The sequence below is a fragment of the Denticeps clupeoides genome, chromosome 2, assembly GCF_900700375.1.
Source record: "Denticeps clupeoides chromosome 2, fDenClu1.1, whole genome shotgun sequence".
Classification (NCBI taxonomy): Eukaryota; Metazoa; Chordata; class Actinopteri; order Clupeiformes; family Denticipitidae; genus Denticeps; species Denticeps clupeoides.
In genome coordinates this window covers 29541412-29562531 of record NC_041708.1, presented here as the reverse complement: position 1 = coordinate 29562531, position 21120 = coordinate 29541412, and the positions used below count along the sequence as shown (strand labels likewise).

At 40.5% G+C, this 21120-nt stretch overlaps 1 protein-coding gene across 1 annotated transcript; it reads right to left on the bottom strand.

Annotated features, from left to right (window-relative positions):
* Nucleotides 1-372: 372 nt before the first annotated feature.
* On the bottom strand, nucleotides 373-19407 carry vps41 (VPS41 subunit of HOPS complex). Its single transcript, XM_028965945.1, has 29 exons — nucleotides 19301-19407; nucleotides 18851-18889; nucleotides 15470-15577; nucleotides 13737-13814; nucleotides 13124-13198; nucleotides 11142-11204; nucleotides 8440-8502; nucleotides 6492-6611; nucleotides 5987-6133; nucleotides 5740-5806; nucleotides 5538-5635; nucleotides 5277-5406; nucleotides 4948-5063; nucleotides 4757-4813; nucleotides 4573-4634; nucleotides 4396-4477; nucleotides 4173-4265; nucleotides 3610-3737; nucleotides 3356-3500; nucleotides 3052-3093; nucleotides 2888-2938; nucleotides 2506-2643; nucleotides 2299-2353; nucleotides 2020-2160; nucleotides 1586-1722; nucleotides 1303-1402; nucleotides 1156-1200; nucleotides 1001-1080; nucleotides 373-787 (listed from the first exon to the last, which is right to left on the bottom strand). Exons 1-29 carry the CDS (start codon nucleotides 19319-19321, stop codon nucleotides 707-709), a joined length of 2562 nt encoding a protein of 853 aa, XP_028821778.1. The 5' UTR covers nucleotides 19322-19407; the 3' UTR covers nucleotides 373-706.
* Between the last annotated feature and the right edge of the window lie 1713 nt (nucleotides 19408-21120).

The following is a 21120-nucleotide window of genomic DNA, read 5'->3' as shown; positions in this document are numbered from 1 at the left end:
ATCCACTTTTTGTGTAACACTAATCGGTGGTACCCAATGCAATCTTTTAACTTCCTATAGTATTTAGGCTGTATTGCCAAATTGGTTTGTGAATTAAAATGGAGTTGGGATTTACATTTTTTTGACTGGTAGTGTTTCAGCTACACGTGTAGTATGCTACAACAGGACCACCTGGGTGCCCTTGTGCTAGATTAAGGCTTAACATATTCATAGTTATACACTGATCTAAAAATCCTATTTTAATGGCAACTTTGAAAGGTAAAAACAATTCACATGAAGTCAAGTTCACCCAGTTCCATCATTTGAATGCAGGTTTTAACTCAAGGTTATCAAAGGCCAGCCACTACAAGATTCTTTAACTTGAGTCTATAATGAAGCTTGGGTGATTATTTTATTAAGCAATAAATATTTGGTACAAGCGGAGAGGAGCAGGAATACAGTGATGCAACTTTCCTGAAACAGTTGCTAAGCAGTAACATTGCATGTCTCTCATATTTACAACCCAAATGTACATAAGGGTCTGGCCAAAGACTAAAGAACTGCCTCAATTGTGCAAAAAGCATAAAGAGAGTTGTTAGAAAGGCAGTAAACAGTGTAAGTTCAAAAGAGTGTATCAAAGCACACGGATAGTACTGGACTGGACATCAAAATTTAGGCTGTGATCATTGACAAACATTCAAGAAAATGAGATGAGGGGTTAAGGAAGCTACTTCTTCATCTCCAAAATGCCACTGCCTGGTCCTCTCCGTTTGGCACTGCAGATGTTGCAGAACTGAGCCCCGGGAATCTGGGAAGACAGTGAATATTAATTAGTTTAGTGGTTAAAAGCAAGGTCTGATTTTTAAAATGATCAGACAGTTAAAGCAGATGTATTGTTTGTGCATTCCAGTCCATTCAGCGAGTCCTAATGATAAAGAAATGCACTTAATATCTGCAAAACAACTGAGAACTATAAAGAGTAATTGAAATATATAGATATTGAAAGTGACAATGAACTCACTGTCCCTGGGGAGGGCAGGCACTCTTTGTGGAACATGTGTCTGCAGTGGAACACGACCACCCCGAAGGCCTGGGCTGTGTCTACACCACAAAAGTGCACCGGTGATTAGGCAGTAGTCGGGGAATGGTGTAGTACTGTTAAAGTGTGAACTATACCTGAAGGCAATATTGTTGCATGGCAAGATTCGCAGATGTTCTCCTCTGCAGAAAAAAATGATAAGGTTTCCAAACAAGTTCAGTGTGATTTATTCCTAAAAACTAGACTTCTCAGTTCTAGGAGAATAGAACTTAAGAGCTCTTCACCATCAACCCTGATGCCTCTCATCTGAGTCCTGTGCATCTTCTGTAGCAAGGAGAGTGAATCTGCCACCAGGATCTTCTTACACCCTTCCCTCAGCAAGATCTGGGTAGAAGAAAGCAGCATATGAAAAGAAGAAAAATGGTTTGTCATTCATTTGGGCATCTTTATAGAGCTGGAAATTTAGCAGAGGACAAATTGATCCTAGTTCACAGAAATGGAGACTTGCTTAATGTTAATACTTGAGTAAAACCGGTTTATGATGAATGAGGTTTTGGGACAGCCAACCTGCAAATTGTAGTCTTGTAAGATTTTGACCAGAGAGTCTCTGAGGTTTGGGATCCTCATGCCCTCCTTAATACGGTGGATGAGGAGGATGGGGTCTACATGGGTCCCAATGTTATTCAGCAGGCCTGTGATGAAAGCTGTGAAAGCAAAGCAAAAAACATAAGAAAGCGTTAAATACCAAAATATATCTTAATATATTGCAATTATACAAAGCAGAAGTGGCTTAGCGGGCAAGGAAGCAGACTCATAATCAGAAGGTTGCGGGTTTGAATTCCCACACACTGCTCCCCGGGCGCCTTTCATAGCTTCCCACTGCTCCCTTAGGGGATGGGTCAAAATGTAGAGACCACATTTCGCTGTGTGCTGTGACAATTAATCACTTTCAGATCCATAAGTACTATTAATCCCGACTCAACACTATGGACGTGACTTACGCGGCTTATCAATGGAGTAGGAGATGAGGTCTTCCCACAATTCAGCATCATCCTGCTCCTTGGCAAATTCTATGGCCTTATCCACATCGCCCAACTCCTCCATGATCATCTGCAGCGCCCTTCTGCAATTCCCCATGCGACCTGCAGGGGGCAGCAAACCCTAACTGTTAACGTCACAAGCATACAAATGTGAACTGCAGCTTCTCTCATTCTCCATGACTCACTTTACACGTTGTCAACAAGAACAGCATTAATTCGGATGTTCCCCAAGGTACTCACTGAGAAGGAAGACAGTCTCTTCCACAAAGTTCCTCTGTTGGCAAATCTCAAGGGCCTGAAAGAGACCCGTCTTAGTTATTTTCATGAATGTAATATCCATGTAGGCCTTTCACAAGAGCACATGCATCATTAGGACAAAAAACATTTGTCATTCTGTAAATGCAAGGTAAGCCCTGTTAAATGATCTGAGGAATTAAAAATGTCTACCTTCTCCAGTGGGCAGTGGGTGCTGTCCCTGAGAAAAGGCAGCAGGTTGGGACGGTCGTACTCTGCATACAGGCTGATCTGTCGTTCATGGTAGCGCTGGCCCTTATGGTGGTCTCGCTTAAACAATTTATGAAGGTACTGCAGGCACAAGAGTTATGGCGACGTTAAGTCAAACATTTCGGGAAGAGACTAAATAAGATGTGATTCTAAACAACCCTTTTAAACAGATTGTCTTTGTAAACAATGAAATATGAGCTCAAATATAACAAAAATATATATATAAAATAAATATAATAAAAAAATAAATATAATAAAAAAAAAAGATGTGACAGATGTCTGTGTTAACAAAATCTAAACAAAAGCCCTGAATTCCTGTACTCACAACATGCAAAAGCTGTGGCTTGTCCTTCAGCTCCTCTACCACTCTGTCCATCTAGGAAAGAGGTTATGGGAAAAGAAATGGAACACGGGATTACGGTCACCCTGCAATGTTCACAGACAGAGGTGAGAACTGGTGAAATATGAGAGGCTCCAGGATTCACCTACCGATATTTTGTCTTCGTTATCCAGCAACATGTCGACAGCTTTCTGAAAAAGAAGAAGCAGGGAGTGGATAAATCCCACAGACAGATCTATACAGATACAACCTGCAACCTTACAGGTCTTCCATCTCAAATATCATCACATGTTATGGAATTATGAGGCAAAACTGTTTTCTGATATCGAATTTGTCTGTGCTGCACATTACAATATTGTATCAAAAGGGATGAAAACACTGATTCTTGTTTTTAATATATGTTAAATCACACAAGCAAAAAGCCTGTTATTGCATTCAGCCATTATAAGTCACCTCTTTATCAAAGTCCATGAGAAGGACAATCTTGTCCTCGATGGAGGAAAACAGGTTGTGTTTGTGGATGAGCTGGTAAACGTCTTTGTGTCGTAGTTTCAGGTAGATCTCCAAGGCTTTGTCATACCGCTGGTCATAGGTGTACCTAATATAATAACCCAGGAAGTCATCATAAATCACCTTAGGAGTAGAATACAACCGGAATACAATATTTCAGAAAATTACAAATATTTATGTGAAATGAAAACACTCACAGTTCAGCCAGCGTCTTCAGCAAAGTTTCATTGCTGGGGTCTTTCTTAAGGTGGTCGTTCACTGCCTGAACTATGGTCATGTTGTTGTACAGCTCTCCTGGCCACTCACGGATGAGCATGGCAAAGCCCTGTGTCATGAAATCGCAAAGTGATATCAACAAACCAATAAAAGTGTACGCATCCTACGTGTTACAATTTAAAAAAAATGTAACAGGGCAATTTACGGCTACATAATTTATTAGCATAATTATAATAAAATATGACTGTGGAACACTTGTTCTTCTTATGCTGATTAACAGCAATTCATGTTATGATATTCAGACAGTGAGCAGTGGAGTGCACTGATGCATGATAGGTTGTCAGCTATGTTGCCTGTAATGCTCATGCAAGTTCCTGAGTAAAGCTGCAATAAGGAATATGGTCAAGTGCATTAATTTGCAAATACAACAATGACTATAAAAACAATATACTGTACAAACAGTTTATCAGTACATAGCTATAGTTTTGAATGGCTGTTGAAGTTGAACTCAACTAAATGAGAAATGATACAACCAAAAACAAACCTCATAGTCAGTCTTGAGAAACTCATGCAGGATCATCTCATAAATAACTGGCCTGAGCCGAAGGTCTCCTCTGGGGAGGTACTGACTGATGGCCTGGGCAGGCAGGGCAAGAGAAAAGTGAAACCACCACCACTCGCCCATGGAGTGAAAAGTACACATTTTCCTATAAATGTAGTATTTAGTATGGAGTTTTCACTAGTTTATTTTAACAAGACCAGTTCACCTTCAGCTGGCCAATGGTCTTGAACCGATACACTTCGTTCTCCCAAAGTTCCATGTTTTTTCCCAACACTTTCTGACATTTCCTGGAAACACACACAGAAAACAATGTTTTTTTTGTTGTCTGTTAGGTTTTTTTTTTTTTTTTTTTTTTATCCAGGAGGAATGATGGAAAAAGAACCTGGCAGCAGCATCATAGTCTCCATTCTCCACCAAGTGGTTAATGTACGCCATCCCAATTTTCTGGTGGAGGATCCAAGAAATCAGATGTATTTAATGATACACTGATATTGTCTGATCTGGCGCAGACTTCAAACAGATTCACAAATATTGGTATCAAGAGTATATTGGTGGATAATCTCTACCTGGACATCGTGTCGCTTGATGTTTTTAAAACTGATCTCCGCTGCCAACAGTGCTTCCTGAAGGAAAAGAGCAGTTTCGGGTTTTATCAGCCATTAGCTGCTGGTCTGTGGTTAACACAAGGTTGCATGAATATATTAAAATAAAGAGAGGTTCATAAGGCCAGGAAAGGACAGGCGTCCCCCTCTCATACCTCGTACTTTTTCTTGTCTAGCAGCCAGTCTATGTGGTCATCCTGGTCCCGCTCTTTGGCCACCACTATGTCCTTGGGGCTGATGATGTAGAAGAGCGGTTCTCCCTCAGAATGCTCTGCAAACAGTAGACCTCTGTTTCTTATTCACTACCATCATACTGCTGTGACCAACTAGGTCACTCAAAACAACCACTAACACTGGTCTTACTTTATTAAATAACAGACCAATTTAACGCTCACCGCGTAAAGTGTCTTGATATTTCATATTTTTTTATATTATTAAACATTATTGCAAGTCACACATTTTGACCCTTCACATGCTGTCCTACCGAGCCGGTAGTCCCTGCATTCATTGTCTTTAAAGTTGCGGACAGTGAGTGCGTCAGATGAGATCTCCTCACAGCTCTCGGGAAGAGGCTGGATAATGTCAAGTCGAGGTCGAGCACGGAACTCCTCTTCCTGACAAAAGTAAAGTAAGGTCATGTAATGTGTAGTGTGATGTAATATACATACATACACACCCACACACACAAATGTGACTGAGGACTAAGTAAAATGTCACTAGACGTTTCTGTAGTCGGATATGTTACCATGTGCTCAGAGTTCTCCTTCACATAGTACAGAGTAACCAGCTGATCTGCCAGAGGAGCCAGTCCACAGAGGAAGAACTCTGTGTCGAAGGCAGACACTACAAAACAAAACGACATGGTTCCGCATCGATCATCAAAGCACTGGAAAGAAATGGATGTTATCGTGTGACTGAATAAACGTGAATAATAACATGAACGTTACCAATTTCTACATAGCGACTCGGCAGATCTCGCATTTCTGTGGGGTCGCGTTCTTTCACAGCACATATCTAAAAAAAAAAAAAAAATCATATGTTATTATGAGATGAAGGAGAGTTGATCAGTGAATTCCAGACATGATCTGTTCATAATGCATTCACCTAGGTGACCGAATGAAAGAGATTAGTGATGAGTTTTGGTATAATTTATGTGACAAGGGTGATGGGATGGGGCTGGGGTCAGGGACACACCTTAACTGAGCTGCCCCAGCCGATGATGAGGGTGGTGTTGTCCTTCCAGCACAGACTGCAGGGGTACATATCGGGCCGCAGGCTCACGTTGTCCCGCAGCACATTGGTGATGCGCTGCTTTGTGCTGATGTCATAGATCTTAACTCCCTACACGGGGGGAAAAAAAAGTCGCAACTATTATTTGTGAATTATGTGCAGCTTTTATATGAACAACATTACTATGTGCAATAGATTTCAGTAACATTTGTTTGAAACCCATTGCTAAATAGATGCTAAGATCTCTACTACTGACCAATCCAAATCAAGCAGAACCTGGTGAAGTAAATGCATGTTTGCATTCACAATGAAGCAATATAGACGTGTTAGAAGAGGTTTTTGTAAACTAGCAGCAATAAGCACTAGGAGTAGCACGCTGACATGTTTTGTGCACAGAGTGAACATAGTTTTATCTTCTGAAATGTGGTCATCTGGGAATTCACACTAATCTTTCTGCTACGAATCTTACCACATTGTTAGCCCAGGCAATGAGGTTGGCTCTCCACTTGATGTTGGTGATTGTGCCCTCGCCCTCATGCAGAATTGAGGTTTTCCAACGATTCAGCCAGTTCCTCTCATATAGGAGGAGCTGCATCCGATGGGCAAAAACATTTTTATTACAAAACCTTTACAAAACCAAATGCTACCAGCAGCTTTTCATGATTGAAATTGAATGTCAATGCACTAAACACACACCTGATATGCCTTTGTGGCTAAACAAAGTTTCTTACTTTGTCATCATTTTTCCCCCACACGTAACGATCTGCACTGACAAACAAGTAATATCCAGTGATGTCAAGAAAGCCACAAAAAATGATGATGTAAGTCTCTGCACACAAGAGGGCAGTAAAGCACAGGAGACTGATGAGTGCCAGGCTTCAACCGTCTCCAAAATTCATTTTGACCAAGCGACTCTTAATTACCCAAATGGAGTGGTAAGCGGTTTCAATAAGTGTGTTCCTTCTTGATTCCATATCAAATAAAAAGGTCGGCCATAACGTTTCATGACCTCACACCATACCGCTAAGCTGCCAAGACAGCAAATATTACATTCCTTACATTTTAATTAAGAGCTGGCAAAGGCATTAAACAAATTGAAGACTCCCTCGGAGTCACGGCAATGGACAACTTCCCAGTGCATTTAATGAAATCAGATCTACTTTTTTTGGCCTGCTTGGTGGCACAGTGAGGCCACAATGTCCCTGAACATCCTTTCCATTCCCCTTTCAGCAATCTGTTCAGAAGCTACAGGTTCCTTTGACGTTGTAATCCTACAATACACTCCACATACCCCAACTGAAAGAGTCACTTTCCTTTTGACAAGAGAGCACAGAGGTTATGATAATGCCTTTGCCTTCTGGGAGGAAAAAAAAACATGGCTACAGCGCTTCATAGAAAAAGGTAAGTAAGGCGGCATCACAGACATGCACACATTCTTATTATGGTCGAGTGGGAGGTAAAGAGGGGAGGAAAATAGACCCTACCCCCCACATCCCCAGAAAAAAAAAAAAAGAAATGGTCTTCAATGTCGCTTCAGTTCTACACTTTGGCTATGTTAACAGATCACAGAACACAGCGAGAGGGAATGACAGTGCGGGGCTGTGCAGACAGAATTGAATTGCTTTTGACAAGATGTGTCTTCAGTCGAAGCTTTATTGATTTTCATCGCAGGGCACATTATGGAGGTCTTAAGCCGGAGGAAGAGGCAGAAATCAGAGGCGATTGAAAGTAGAGGCATGAGGAACACTCGCTGTAGCTCTTTCATTACGACTCGACTTGAGTCAAATGAAACGGAGCGGTTTTAACCACTTCAGTCCTGGAGTCCTGGCACAGTGCTGCTTCTTCTCACTATGGTGGCACGCAGGACTTTAACGTTACGTTTTAATGAAGCAAAAATTCCAGCAGGTGCCCGTCAAAGAAGGTCCAAGAGCAGCACCAGGATACCCTTAACCGGCGTGCGCCTCGGTCTGAAATGCAACTGTATTTGTTTACATTTCCAGCCCCTAAAGAGTGTTCTACATGTGCAGAGACTGTGGGTCATCTGGATAATGACTGTTATTTGTTGTGCTCGGGAGACGGCACCTCTCTGGTGAACGGCACTTTGGCAAAATGGGCCACTCTCCTAAAAAGACCAGGCCTGAGAGAGAGGACAGCACGGTAAGAGCCTTCCGTGCTTACTTATAAAAGCAGAAGGAAAAGCACAATTCACAAACGATGGTGGGGGCGAGATCAAGCTGAAGTGATCAGATGGAAAACCGAGTCAAGACAAGGCTACTTTGAGGCCTTAAAAGGTGCGCAATATTCCACACAGGTATTGATCAGGAAAAATGACATATCTGCAGTAATTATGCCGTTTCTGCCTGAAACTAAGTGGATTTTGCTGGTGGAGCTCCTGCTTTTACAGATAAAGTACTCACCTTGTTGCCCCCAGTGACAAACTGCTTGTTTGATTTGCTGAATTGAGGGTGTAAGGCAACCACCTGAGGGACAAAGAAAGAGTTTGAGTGAAATCCAACACAAAGAAGACCACCCTGTGCAGTAAAAGGCTGCATTGAACAGACCACGCCTACAATTTGTGCTGAGGAACTTCATCAGTGATGACATTCTAAACAGAAGATGTCGGGCGGCCGAGTATTTTTTGCATTCTGCTGCCAGGCCGACCAGTCCTATATCAATTTGGTCTGTATGGAAGTGTGGCCATTCAATAACTGTAAATGTTTGAATAAATCATTTGAATGTGTAATAAAGTAGCCATTGCATTCACTCATAACTATAATTCCGCACATTTAAGCTGCTTTGCTTTGTACATCTGATTGTCGCGGAGACGCTCATCCGTACATAACGGAAACAATGGGGGAAAAGTCGATTTCTTTATTTCCAGTCTTATTCACAGACCTCCACTGCACTCATGACAGCAACACATTCAGACATAAAAGGGGTGCAGCAAGTCATATGCCAAAGGTGGTGAGTACGGTCCCACCCTTCAGTCTCAGAGATCAATTCTTACACTCTGTTTCACGCCATAATGGAGGAGCATGAAGGTACATATCATTTCAGTGTATTGTGATGCAGTGGTGCACGAGCTGAGCTGGATAATTGTAGCTGTGCTTGGGTGTGCTCTTCTTTCTGGTTGAATTCTTTCATTTGAACTGTACTATGAGTGTGGACATATTCAAATGCACATGTAAAAATGAGATATTCATGCCCTCCATTGGTGTACTGCAAACCAAAGAGTACCTACGGGACCTTCAGTAGCAAATAACATCTCTAAAAACTGAGGAATTTTAAAATTGTATAGGTATTAAATTCAGAGGTGGAAAGTATGAATTACATTTGTTCACATTACTGTAATTGAGTAGTTTTTGTGAGTAATTATACATTTTGTTAAGTTGTTTTTTGAAATAGGTAAGTTTACTTAGAGCTGGTCAATTGGCAGTCAATCACAAAAAAAAAAGAAAAGGCCTACACAATAGCCAATTGGAAAGTTGCAGTATTGTATCTGGGCAAAATGCAACAAAACAACAAATGAAACGATATCCTGGAATTCTTTGTGTTATTCTGGTACTTGTAACTAAATCTTCCGAAAATGTTGTTGACCCCAACAATGATGCTCCAAGTATCACTTCATGCAAAATGTAAGTATTCACACTGCGTCAGTTTTTCCATATTTTGATATGCTACAGTCTTATCCTAAATGCAACTAGATTAAATCCTCAGAATTCTACACACAACATAATGTCATTGTGAAAAAATGTTTATTAAATCACATCTACATAAGTATTCACAGCCTTTGCTCAATGCATTGTCAATGCAACTTTGGCAGCAATTACAGCCTCAGGTCTTTTTAAATATGATGCCACAAGCTTGGCACACCTATCTTTGGCCAGTTTGGCCCGTTCCTCTTTGCAGCACCTCTCAAGCTCCATCAGGTTGGATGGGAAGCGTCAGTGCACAGCCATTTTAAGATCTCCCCAGAGAAGTTCAATCAGATTTAACTCTGGTCTCTGGCTGGGCCACACAATGACATTCACAGAGTTGTCCTGAAGCAGCTCCTTTGATATCTTGCTGTGTGCTTAGGGTCATTGTCCTGCTGAAAGATGAACCATGGAGGCCACTGTGCTTATTGGGACCTTCAAAGCAGCAGAAATCTTTCTGTAACCTTCCCCAGATTTGTGCCTCCAGACAATCTTCTTTGACTTCATGCTTGGTTTGTGCTCTGACATGAATTGTCAACTGGGGGACCTTATATAGGTGTGTGCCTTTCCATATCATGTCTAATCAACTGTTTTTCCACAAATGGACTCCAATTAAGCTACAGAAACCTCGGGGGAAACAGGACGAAGCTGAGCTCAATTTAGGCTTTTACTTATGTACATGTAATTTCTCATTTCCCCCCCCAATTTTTTATAGATTTACATTTACATTACGGCATTTATCAGACGCTCTTATCCAGAGCGACTTACAATCAGTAGTTACAGGGACAGTCTCCCTGGAGCAACTTAGGGTTAAGTGTCTTGCTCAGGGACACAATGGTATTAAGTGGGGTTTGAACCTGTGACTCTGTAGTCTTCTGGTTCATAGGCAAGTGTGTTACCCACTAGGCTACTACCATCCAAAACCTCAAGTTAATGTTTATCACATTGTCATTATGGGGAGTTGTGTGCAGAATTCTGCTCAAACTGAACAGTTTATAGTGTAATACTGTAGTTTTCAATGAGGCAAATTTTGTTACGTTTGTGGGCAACTATGCTTAAAAATCTGAACATAGTTTGTACATCTACTGCCTAAACGTCAAATAAAAACAACTAGTGCTTTAAGCAAAGTAAAAAAATTTTACCAAATAATTTTTTTCAGCACCTTTTCCACCACAAAACCAATATTCACTGCATTCAAAACACTTTAAAACAAATAAAATTTTAGTGTTGTTTCTCAACAAGTTATGTTCATTTAGTCTATTCTGTTAATCTGAAAAGAGCCAGAATTACAATTTATTTTGTGCTTCAAATGACTTCAAATGACATAAAAGAACAAGTTATCCTTTAGAAATTATAATTCATTTGATTTAATCTTAGTAGCATAATCCTTCATGACATACTGGAGAATTATATACTGATCTTACTTTTATAGGGCAGTCAAAGTTCTCATGGAAGCCTTCACGAGTGTAGAGTCCAAACACCTGAACCTGAGAGACGAACAAGAAACATAAATGAAGGAAAACGAAAGACGTAAAACATCATCCCAAATCAAACCTGGCTGAACACTGGTTTTATGCAACAAAAAACATTTTTTCCAAAGGAAATATGCTTTAGAAAGCTTGACTAAAAGAGTTATAATAGTAATGCCAATCAAGCTAATTAAATCAAGGTTGTACAGTCATTCACGAATTAGATTTTTGCATTTCTATGCACAATGAAAGCATGGATTTCATTCAGCAATGAGGACAGAGGTCACCCTGACCTCTCGGTTATCTATGGCCTTTCAAACAAAGTGATTTCTAGGTCTGCATCCATGTACTCCATTTGTAAGGTGCTTTGGAAAAACATGACAGCCAAATGAAAGTAATGCCCTGTCATGATGAACATCACAGAATTTTCAAAAGCACACCCTCTCTTACCCAGATATTCGGCAAGATATGCCATGCTAGCTACAAAGTAATATCCCCTTATGAATAAATTAGACCTATCTTTAAAGTCATATGCTGCCTTCGCTTCAGAATACTATACTAACAAGACACCTTAGTAGGGTCATTAGATGATAATTAAATATCATCTTTCTCCATTAGGCCCATGGTCATGAGCAACAGTGGATGTGTTCTCCCCATTTCAGAGGAAGAATAAGAGCCCTGCAGGTCTCTGCCACTTGATGTTTTACACATTATCCTCTTTGATTAAAAAAAGGTACCTTGATCCAAGAGCTCACTTCGACTTGAAGTCGCCTATCAATGCGATCAACATTGGAAATACAGAAGATAATGGGGGGGGGTTAGGATTACCAGCATGTGAAGGTGAACAATGCCTACCACATCGATTTTAATTGGAGGGGCCATGTTTGCCGCGACAAGATCTTGTTTCGCTTGTGGAACACGCAACGGGGAGTTATCGGGGTCCATATCTGAAGCGCCAAAACCCCTTGGAGGGTAGTAATAATCAGCCAGTGGAGGCCTGATAACAGCCAGGTGCAGATCAATGGAAGGATATCTACAGAAAAGTGATAGAGATCGCAGGGAGGCCGTGGAGGGGCCCTTGTTCCTTTAACACGAACATGCCTGGTTTTTATGAAGAAGCACGTACACATCAAAGGTACAACACTACCATTTGCCTGGGACTTCACACTGCATGGTAACTATGCAGTCAGTATTTGATCCAGTTACACACTAATAATTAGATTAATGGAGAAATTGTTTAGCTATTTCAATTGTAAACTGATTAAAATGTTTTGAAATCATCCTAGAAATATCATATTTTGTAGAAATCATTTCAGTTTCTCAGTTGGAGTAAACAGTTGGAGTAGAATGGGATGTTCAAAACTTTAAAACTTGGATTTTAACTTTAGTAACTGTACAGATATAAGCACTGTCAAGCTATAAAAAATACAACTAATTAATGAATAACAATGAATGAATTGTTATTCATTCTAAATCTGGCTATAGTCATAAAACTATTACAAAAACACTGTTCACCAAGGGTGATGGGTTAAATGCAGAGGACATATTTCATTGTGTCACCATGTGCTGTGCTTCACTTTCACTTTAAGACGATGCTCTCAAAGTCAGTCAACCATGTCTCACATGGGACTGCTGAATTAATTGTTTACATTTTTTTGAATGGTGTAAAATAAATAGTCTACAGCATTCAACATGTTAATTCTTATAGCCCTAAGAACAATGTACTTTTATTTCATTATGGTATTTAGCAGACAAGACATGAACAGATATCCACATTTCTTGTTACCATGGCTATCAATAGTTATCAATTTTGAATGACAAATGATTTGGAAAAAAAATTAAAATCTAATAATAATAACAAGGTAAACAGTGTTTTGGCTGGAAAAGGCAAGTAAGGAATTTTGTGGAGAACTGAGGTGGCTCGTCATTCTGCTTACCTTCCCATCCTCAGAACAAACCCCAACATGCTCCCCGTCCTCGTCAAGGCTTATCTGATTGATCTTCACTGGGCTCTGGGAAGGAAGGATGGAATCAAGAAGTGCAACTAGTATCCAAGGACTTGACACATCGTCAAGCCTGTGTCAAAATTGGCTGACAACATGCTGACAAGCAGGTACACAGCACATGTTCAGCTCCTCACAGGTGGACCTCATGTTGCTTTGGGGGGAAATCTACTTTGCTGTCACACATAAATGATTTAAATAATTGTAGTTCCTGCAGTCTGCATTCGCAGGTCAGTGTCAATGAGATCTGGGTGGTCTTATTCTGCATCCATTAAAGATTTTAAACTTGGTGGTGAACTGAAGTGAGCCAGATTTGTGGTATCAATCAGCATAGTTTTCTAGTCCCTCCTACTACTTTGCTAATCAGTTTAAAGCTAGAAGCAGAGCATAAATTGAAATAGACATAGCTGAATAAGGTTGGAACTGTTTTTGAACACTGCCAAGTGCCGTGCTACATATGTGTATGTCGTGGATTTCAACAACCTACAGCGTTCAACAGCCTTGTCGTGCGTGACAATCAAAAGATGATGTTTAAAAAGACACTTACGATTTCAAACTTCTGAGTGACATTTCCCTGGATGTCCAACAGGAACACCTTTCCAAAGTGAGTACCAAGGGCCAGGAACTGGTAATTGAAGGGCAGAATACATGCAGTAAACATATAAAGAACATTAACATTGTTCATTGTTTTTAGGGAATTTGTTAAGGGATCTGGGTGGTGGTGAGGGGGGGGTTAGAAAGGAGCCAGTGGTGGAAGGTACAGGCAGGGCTCAGGGCGGAAAAGTGTGAAATTACCAGGGGAAGGGAAAACCCCATTTATCAGTGCGCCGCAGTGTGAAATGGCATTTTTTTCCCCCCTTCTTTCTGGGAAATCAAAATGCCTCAACATAATGTATGAGCTACAGATCAGGCGTACTCTACTTTCAACCCATTTACCAATGTTCACCATTTATATATAAGAAAATCTTTACATGTACCAAATAAAGTGATATGCTATAAACACTACCACTGAGTAGTTAAAGAATTTCAATAATATGTAACATTTTTTTGAAAAATGACCAAAAATTGTCAGTCTTCTGGGTATTAAACTAAGAGCAGGACCACTCCCTCCCTCCTATAACACACCCACCCACACACACCTTTTCTCCCTGCTCATTTCAGTGAGTCTTCCCCCATGGTTCAGTGCAGTCTATAATGAAATGCTTATATTTACAGGCACAGCCGAGCATGTCCAACAGAGCCCCCCGCAATCTCCCCAAATAAAATCAGCTGAAATAAATAAATAAGTGCAGTGGCCTCGCTAGGCAGAGGTGCTTTTAAAAGGATTTATCAAAATGGAATTTCTCAAATCAAATTCTGATTCCGGGCACTTAAAATATGAGGCAATATTAGGCAATGCGGGTGTCGAGTGGGTACGTGTTTATGCAGGCCGCGTATGTGCTGATAGGGGGCCGTCTGTATATATGGTGTGTGTGTGTGTGTGTGTGTGTGAGTGAGTGACTGGGTGAGAGAGAGAGCCTGAGAGGATGGTTTGGTGGCAGGAACCGTCCTGAGGGGGTCTGGAAAAAGAGGGCGTGAATTGAGCCTTATTTGAAATTCACGCCGCCTTGTCTTTCTCCCGCAAGGTTGCCTTTTTTGGCATGATGGAAGAGAAGAAAGAGATAAAAAAGAAGGGAAAATCCCCAGGGGCCAGAGAGGGGGGAAAAAAAGAATAAAATCAATAGCGGTTAATAAAACATCAGGTAAGGAGACATAACTAGGTATGACTATTCCTCCAGTGAAGCAGAGCATGAATGCACCCAGTGCCATGACGATTAGCCATCCAGCACTGTGTTAACAGTCCAGTGGAAAAGAGAAAAATAACAAGTTTTAAAGAATAGCAAGTGCAAAAAAAGCGATGTTTGCAAGGGGGAGTTCAAGTTGGAGATATATATATATATGACAAAAAAAAACAAACACATACAATGGCTGCAATCAGTGCAAAGCTATCACGCCATAATGGCATTTGTACTCACATTATAACCCTTATACTCAAGTGAAACATAATTAGAGCATCTGGAAACACTGACATTTTTATTATACTGAAATATATCAATATATACATATAATGGCAAAAAGTGGTAGGTAAGCCTTCTGGAATGTCAAACAGTAATCAACATTTTTTCAGTATTACCTATATTATATCAAACTACCCCCCTGTGCTGAGACAAATTGTACATAAAAAAAGCATTTATGTGATATTTATATTTTGTCCATGGAGCCCCATCCCTGCTCATCTACCTTATCATGAACAGTTATGCAGCTGGCTGCATCCTTCAGCAGGATCTCCGTCACCCCATTGGCCAGGCGCTCATACTTCAGTTTGGGCTCCTCTTCGCTGTCCTCTTCCTGGGGAGATGAATGTGACAGGATAGGGTGGGGGAGTTGGGGAAGTGGATGTTGAATGACCCTCATGCTGTAATATGGAATTCAGCACATTACCTGCAGATGCCACTTTAAATCTGATTTACTAAGTCCTGCCATTGGTACCAAAAATGCTTTAGCATGATTTAAGCTAATAAGTGACTTCTGGATTGTGCAGAATAGCTTTAAAAACATTTCTGCTGAAGCATTCCACATACATAACAATCATTAATTAATTTAAAATAACAGATCTATGTTGGTCTAGAACACAATAATAAAACAAGCAATAAAATAATGTGAAGGGGATGGGATAAGCATGGGATAAATGATAAATGCATTTCAGTCTTCTAAAGACCAAAAGGGAATACGTAAGCAATAAATAAAACAGGTCTAAGCACTGAACCCTGTGGGACACGCCGAAAGACAGGAGCAACGTGGGATTTGTGAACGTCTTATGACAAATTGCTCAATGCTCAGAGAAAATGAAGAGAACGGTGTCGAGCTAAGGCTTCCTTTTAAAAAACAGAAAGCACATGCTTTCTATTAAGAGTCCTTCCCAGACTGGGGAAGGGTGCAATGCCATGGGGCCTTCAGCACCTCGATCAAATCTGTCCTAGGGCAGCCTATTCTCCATCTTAAATAATGTCTTTATCCATTTATGGCCGTTCCACACTCTGACCGAAAGCGCCTGCATTGTGTCGACTTCAGCAAGCCTCAGCGGGATTCTTGTAATGGGTGATGCTGCATTTTCTTGGCATTTCAGTTGCACAGTGAGCCCCCTTTATCTCTTAATACCTCTAAAGTAGCTTGATTTTTATCTTGTCCTGCATTCTGTGATGGAAGCCCCTTGCTTTCAAAAAAAGAAACCAAAATTGGCAGCAGGGAAAGCCTTTTTCTTTCTTAAACAGCATTATTTTTTTACTCTTTTCTTTCAACCCCCAGGTCCATTTCCTGATTCTTGCCATGTGAAATTTCTAATGGCCGGACATTTGTCATGGTCTACAAAGCCATTACAGTTGGATGGGGAAGGAAAGGAAAAATCCCAGACAAAGTTTGTACACTGGGGTGGAGAGGGAGTGGGTGGTGGTGGCTTTGTTTCGTATCCCATAATTTCTGCCTCTTGTTAGCGTTTGCTGTGGCCGCTGACGGTGTGGATGGGTGTTGTGCCGTCCTTCCTGACGCTTCTAATTGGAGCCCTGGGGAGAAAGGAATGAAGGCAGCTCGGTCTTTAATTGCCCCTTTCCAGGCGTGGTGTGACCAGCCAAACACTCCTTCGTCTCCCTCTCTCACCCACCGCCTAGCCCTCCCTCCATCTATCTATCTACACCCCCAATCCCAGCATCTCTTTCCCCTCCCCGATTCCTCTCAGCTCCTCTAGTTAGAAACTTCTCTTCGCCTACAATTGGCGCAAAGAAGAGGAGCGTGCAGGAAAGTCAGATTAATACGAGAGGGCCCGAGTGCGGGATGCTCTCTCATTCAATTGAATGCGTGACTCCGAAAAGATGAATTCACTCGCCCCCTTCCTCTCCAGTGATATAGCTTCATCGCCCTCTGAAATTTCTGGAGGAAAACTAGAGAGATAAGAAGGGAAAAAAAAAAAAAAAAAAAACACCAAAACAAAAAACGAAAGTATGTTTCTTTTCATTTTTTTTTTTTTTTTTTAGCTGGAGCTTCACAAAATGGTGGAGACCATTCCATTCACAATGAGGGCATCAAACTGTGGCGATGGGGGAGAAGGCATGAGAGGGCATACCACACATATCCTACAGGCAGCCTGCAATCACAGGCAAAAGCCCCGGGCGCATTTCCACGCTGGCCTCGCCACATCTCTCCGCTGACAAGCCCCGTCACAGAGGCAGGAGGCGAGCGCGCGCCGCTACAATGGAGAACTAAATAAACTGTGGCTTGTAGCAATTCTAAGCGAACACACAATCATGCACTCCTGGGTGACTGTCTCTTTATATATATACATGTGTGGGGCTTCCCACGGTGAGGAGATAGGAAAACAGTTTCCACCGGCAGAGATTTCATTTGCCAGGCCAGATTTTTATTTTTTTTCCCCACCTTTCATGTATTTATTCATTCGGAATACCCCCCCTTCCTTTAAGGAGCACAGGTGGAATTGTTCACTGTCTTCTTGACGTTTCATTCTCTACATCACTTAAAGACAGACGCTGCTCCCCAGCCTGCTCTGACACGCTATATTTTATTTACCAATTCTCAGATCTGAACTGTGGTGTTCATACAGTCAAGTGTGAAATTCTTCAAATTATTTCTCTATGGGATCTGATGTTTAAAAAAAAACAAAAAAAAAACTATAAACTGTTCTGATATGCCTTATGTTGCATTTCCACTGGAAACTTGCCTGGCATCACCTTTGACCCAATTCTGATAAACATCTGTACTCTTTTATATAGTCTTATTGTCCAAAGTTGACCTCAAAATATAGATATTTTTTCAACCCATGCCTTAAAAAATTATTTAAAAAAAGTATGCATTCTTCCACTGTAAAGCACATTTAGAAGGCCATGTTTCAACCAATTATTTCTGCCCATTTTGTAGGTGAAATGTGAAGCAATTAGACAATCTTTCTGAAATCTGGTCATCGATTTCAGTCAATTTTATCTTTGAAATCAGGTGTGAATAAAAAAAAAACAAAAAAAAAAAACTCACATTTCCAGCCATACATGTGAAGTAACGACAAGCAATAGGGACAGTACTTTTTAATGCTCTGGCTTCACAGACTCAAAACCACCAGAGACTCCAACATAAGAGACTAAAACCTAAAACAACTGCAGAAACAGTTACGTTCCCTTAATAAAATTCAAATGAAAGCCCATCATTTCTCATTCATATGGGGCATGTATTTAAGCTTCTTCATTAAGCTGACACAATCGTATAGTGTGATTACAAGGGTAAAGGCACAATCGTAGAAGGATTTGCAAGAGCTAGATTCAATCTTATGATTTGCATTTTTTGCATTAGCCGGATGTGAGCACTAGGTGACCCCAAGGCCCTTACTCTCAACAGGGAAAATAATTCAGATGTTAACTTCAGGTTTTCACTGAAATAAAAGGGCATTATGCACCCCTTATGCATCATATGACCATAATTCAATTGTAATAATAGGCTGACTGTTGGGATACAGATGAAAAATTGACTACACCAGTAAAAAAAAAAACAGTCAACCCATGCAATGTAACTACTGCTGTATAAATCAGCAGAAGACATTTTAAAACCACCTTGGGGAAATCTTACCTCAGAATCATCTGTGTACTCCTCACTCACACTTTTCCCCTGAAAGAGTATTGCAGAGCAATTTCTTAAATGATCACTCTGAAATCATTTCAATCAGGTACAGACAGACAGTCTTTCAGCTATACTCCATAGCGCGCAAGTTTATTACATTTGCTGCATTATCCAACATTCTGCAAATCGTGAGTATTTTTATTAGGATAACAAATACATTTTCATTAGTTAGTGATTCGCTGAAAAGCAGAGATGTGTGCCGAAGACATTTAGCTAATTGCTGGCTAGCATCCGTGTTGACAAGCCATGTTCTGATTAATTTCACATTTCCTTCACGATGCAGCCATACGACTGCCAACGCACTTCTAAACCTGCAGACACACGGGGCAGAAAATAAACGAAAGCTACACCGTGCCGTTGTTAAACTGCAAAGAAATTTTAGGATTACTGCTCGCTCACCCGCTCCTCCGCTTCCGACATGGCGAACTTTAGCCCTGTGGAAAAAATGCGCAGTAACTGCACGTCAAACACAGATCTCTAGCGCATCGGCAGCCGCAGTTGCGGTTAAGGAAACGGCTCGGCCAACTTGTAGATCGTGACACTGCGCAGGCGCTGCTCACAACAGACCCGGGTAGAGCCACGTGACAAAAACAGGAAGTGAAGCAACTCCGCCCCTCTGTGCTGTGAATGCTGGGAAAAGTAGTCATTTGGTGCTGATTCAGGCGTACTCTTTATTTTAGAAGCGCCACAAGAGAAATGTTGACCCTTATCTCATAACAGTATGAATCGACTTATGCCCATTATGGACGAACATGGTTGAAAACTATTGTGTCTTCCCTCACAGGTTTACCATCCCATGATAAGTACATTAGTACATTAACTACAAATATAGTAAAATTGCAGATTGTTTATTTGTTTATTTGTTTGTTTGTTTATTTAGTTATTTCTTATGTATTTGTTGGTTAAACACTTTTTAAACATAATTTTTTATTATTTTGTTTTCTGTGAGTGGTTAAACAAATGTTTCTACATGTCTGTCTATGAACGAGGACAGCAAATCAAATTTACCTATGGGAACAAATAGAGTTACATTATCTTTTGGTTTATGTCTCTATTTTATTTGAACACATATAATATAATAAGTTGAACTTGTACAGTGACTGCAGTAATGTAAATGTGCAGATATCTCTTTGTGTGATATCTGTAATCGTGTAAAGGTCTTAACCTGAGAGGAAGAAAAAAATTCTGTCACTCAGTATAAATGTGCATACATTTATTTCCCCAGGGTGAAACTGAGTCGTGTTAATAACAAAATTCTAAAGGCTTCTTTATGCACATGCGTAAATGATGAGACGTCTGTGATGAGATGGACTTGGACAGGCTACACTTTGATTTGTAACAGCCCGCTTCCATAGGCAGCCAGAGGACCGGATTACAGGGGACAGGCTGTCAATATGTCCTCTGTGTTTATGCAGATTTTCACTGGCAGCTAAACCTGCGTGGGCAGAATCACACAGGTGTCCTTCAGAATAAGTTTAGTCTTCTGCTTAAAGAATCCTATTTAGCCAATACAACACAAAACTAGATTAATTACTTTATAATATATAATAATAACACAATACTATTATATATTACTAATAAGTAATAATAAGGTATCAGGAAACAGTACCTGGAAAAATTATTAAATTTCCAAATTTCCCAGTTCATTCCAGTAAAACCCCTGTAATAAATTAGATTTGATTATGTTTGTTTTTTGGTCTATAAGATTTTAATTCACAGAAACAAAATAATGTTTTCACTTAATTTCCCCTCAGCTGAAGCAGATCCTGTCCCCTTTTATAAAGACAGTGATTGATGTGAGCTGTATTTATCTGTAACACTACAGTGACTCTAAAATCCCTTGCCTACAACAAGATATTAATCGGTCAGTGAACCTTGTAATATGTAGTAGCCCTGCTTGTTACTTAATACTTATGCATTATCATGCATAATGTGCATGTCACATTCTAATATATGGATATATATTTACCTACAACATGTATGCTGAGCTTTATTTTTCTTGCAAAGCATCCTCTAAATTGTCAAAAACCCTCTGGCGCTACACTTCTGTATTCACACTTTTGGGACAACTGATAAATAATCGATGAGGAATGCTATGGTATTTGGCTACTTAGTGGCTGCCATCAGTATGCCCCTGGGCCTCTGGTAAATTATTGACGGTTAATGTCCTATTCGTTTAATAGAGTGTGGTCTTGACATCAAAGATGCAGGACAATAAC

Bases quoted from the DNA above. Each gene is read 5' to 3' on its own strand.
- vps41 (XM_028965945.1), bottom strand. From the start codon at position 19,321: ATGTCGGAAGCGGAGGAGCGG. The intron at 3,738-4,172 runs GTTTGTTTTTGG...TTCATGACACAG, and splicing joins TTCTCAAGACTGACTATGAG to GGCTTTGCCATGCTCATCCG. The intron at 1,403-1,585 runs GTTGGCTGTCCC...TCTTCTACCCAG, and splicing joins TACAAGACTACAATTTGCAG to ATCTTGCTGAGGGAAGGGTG.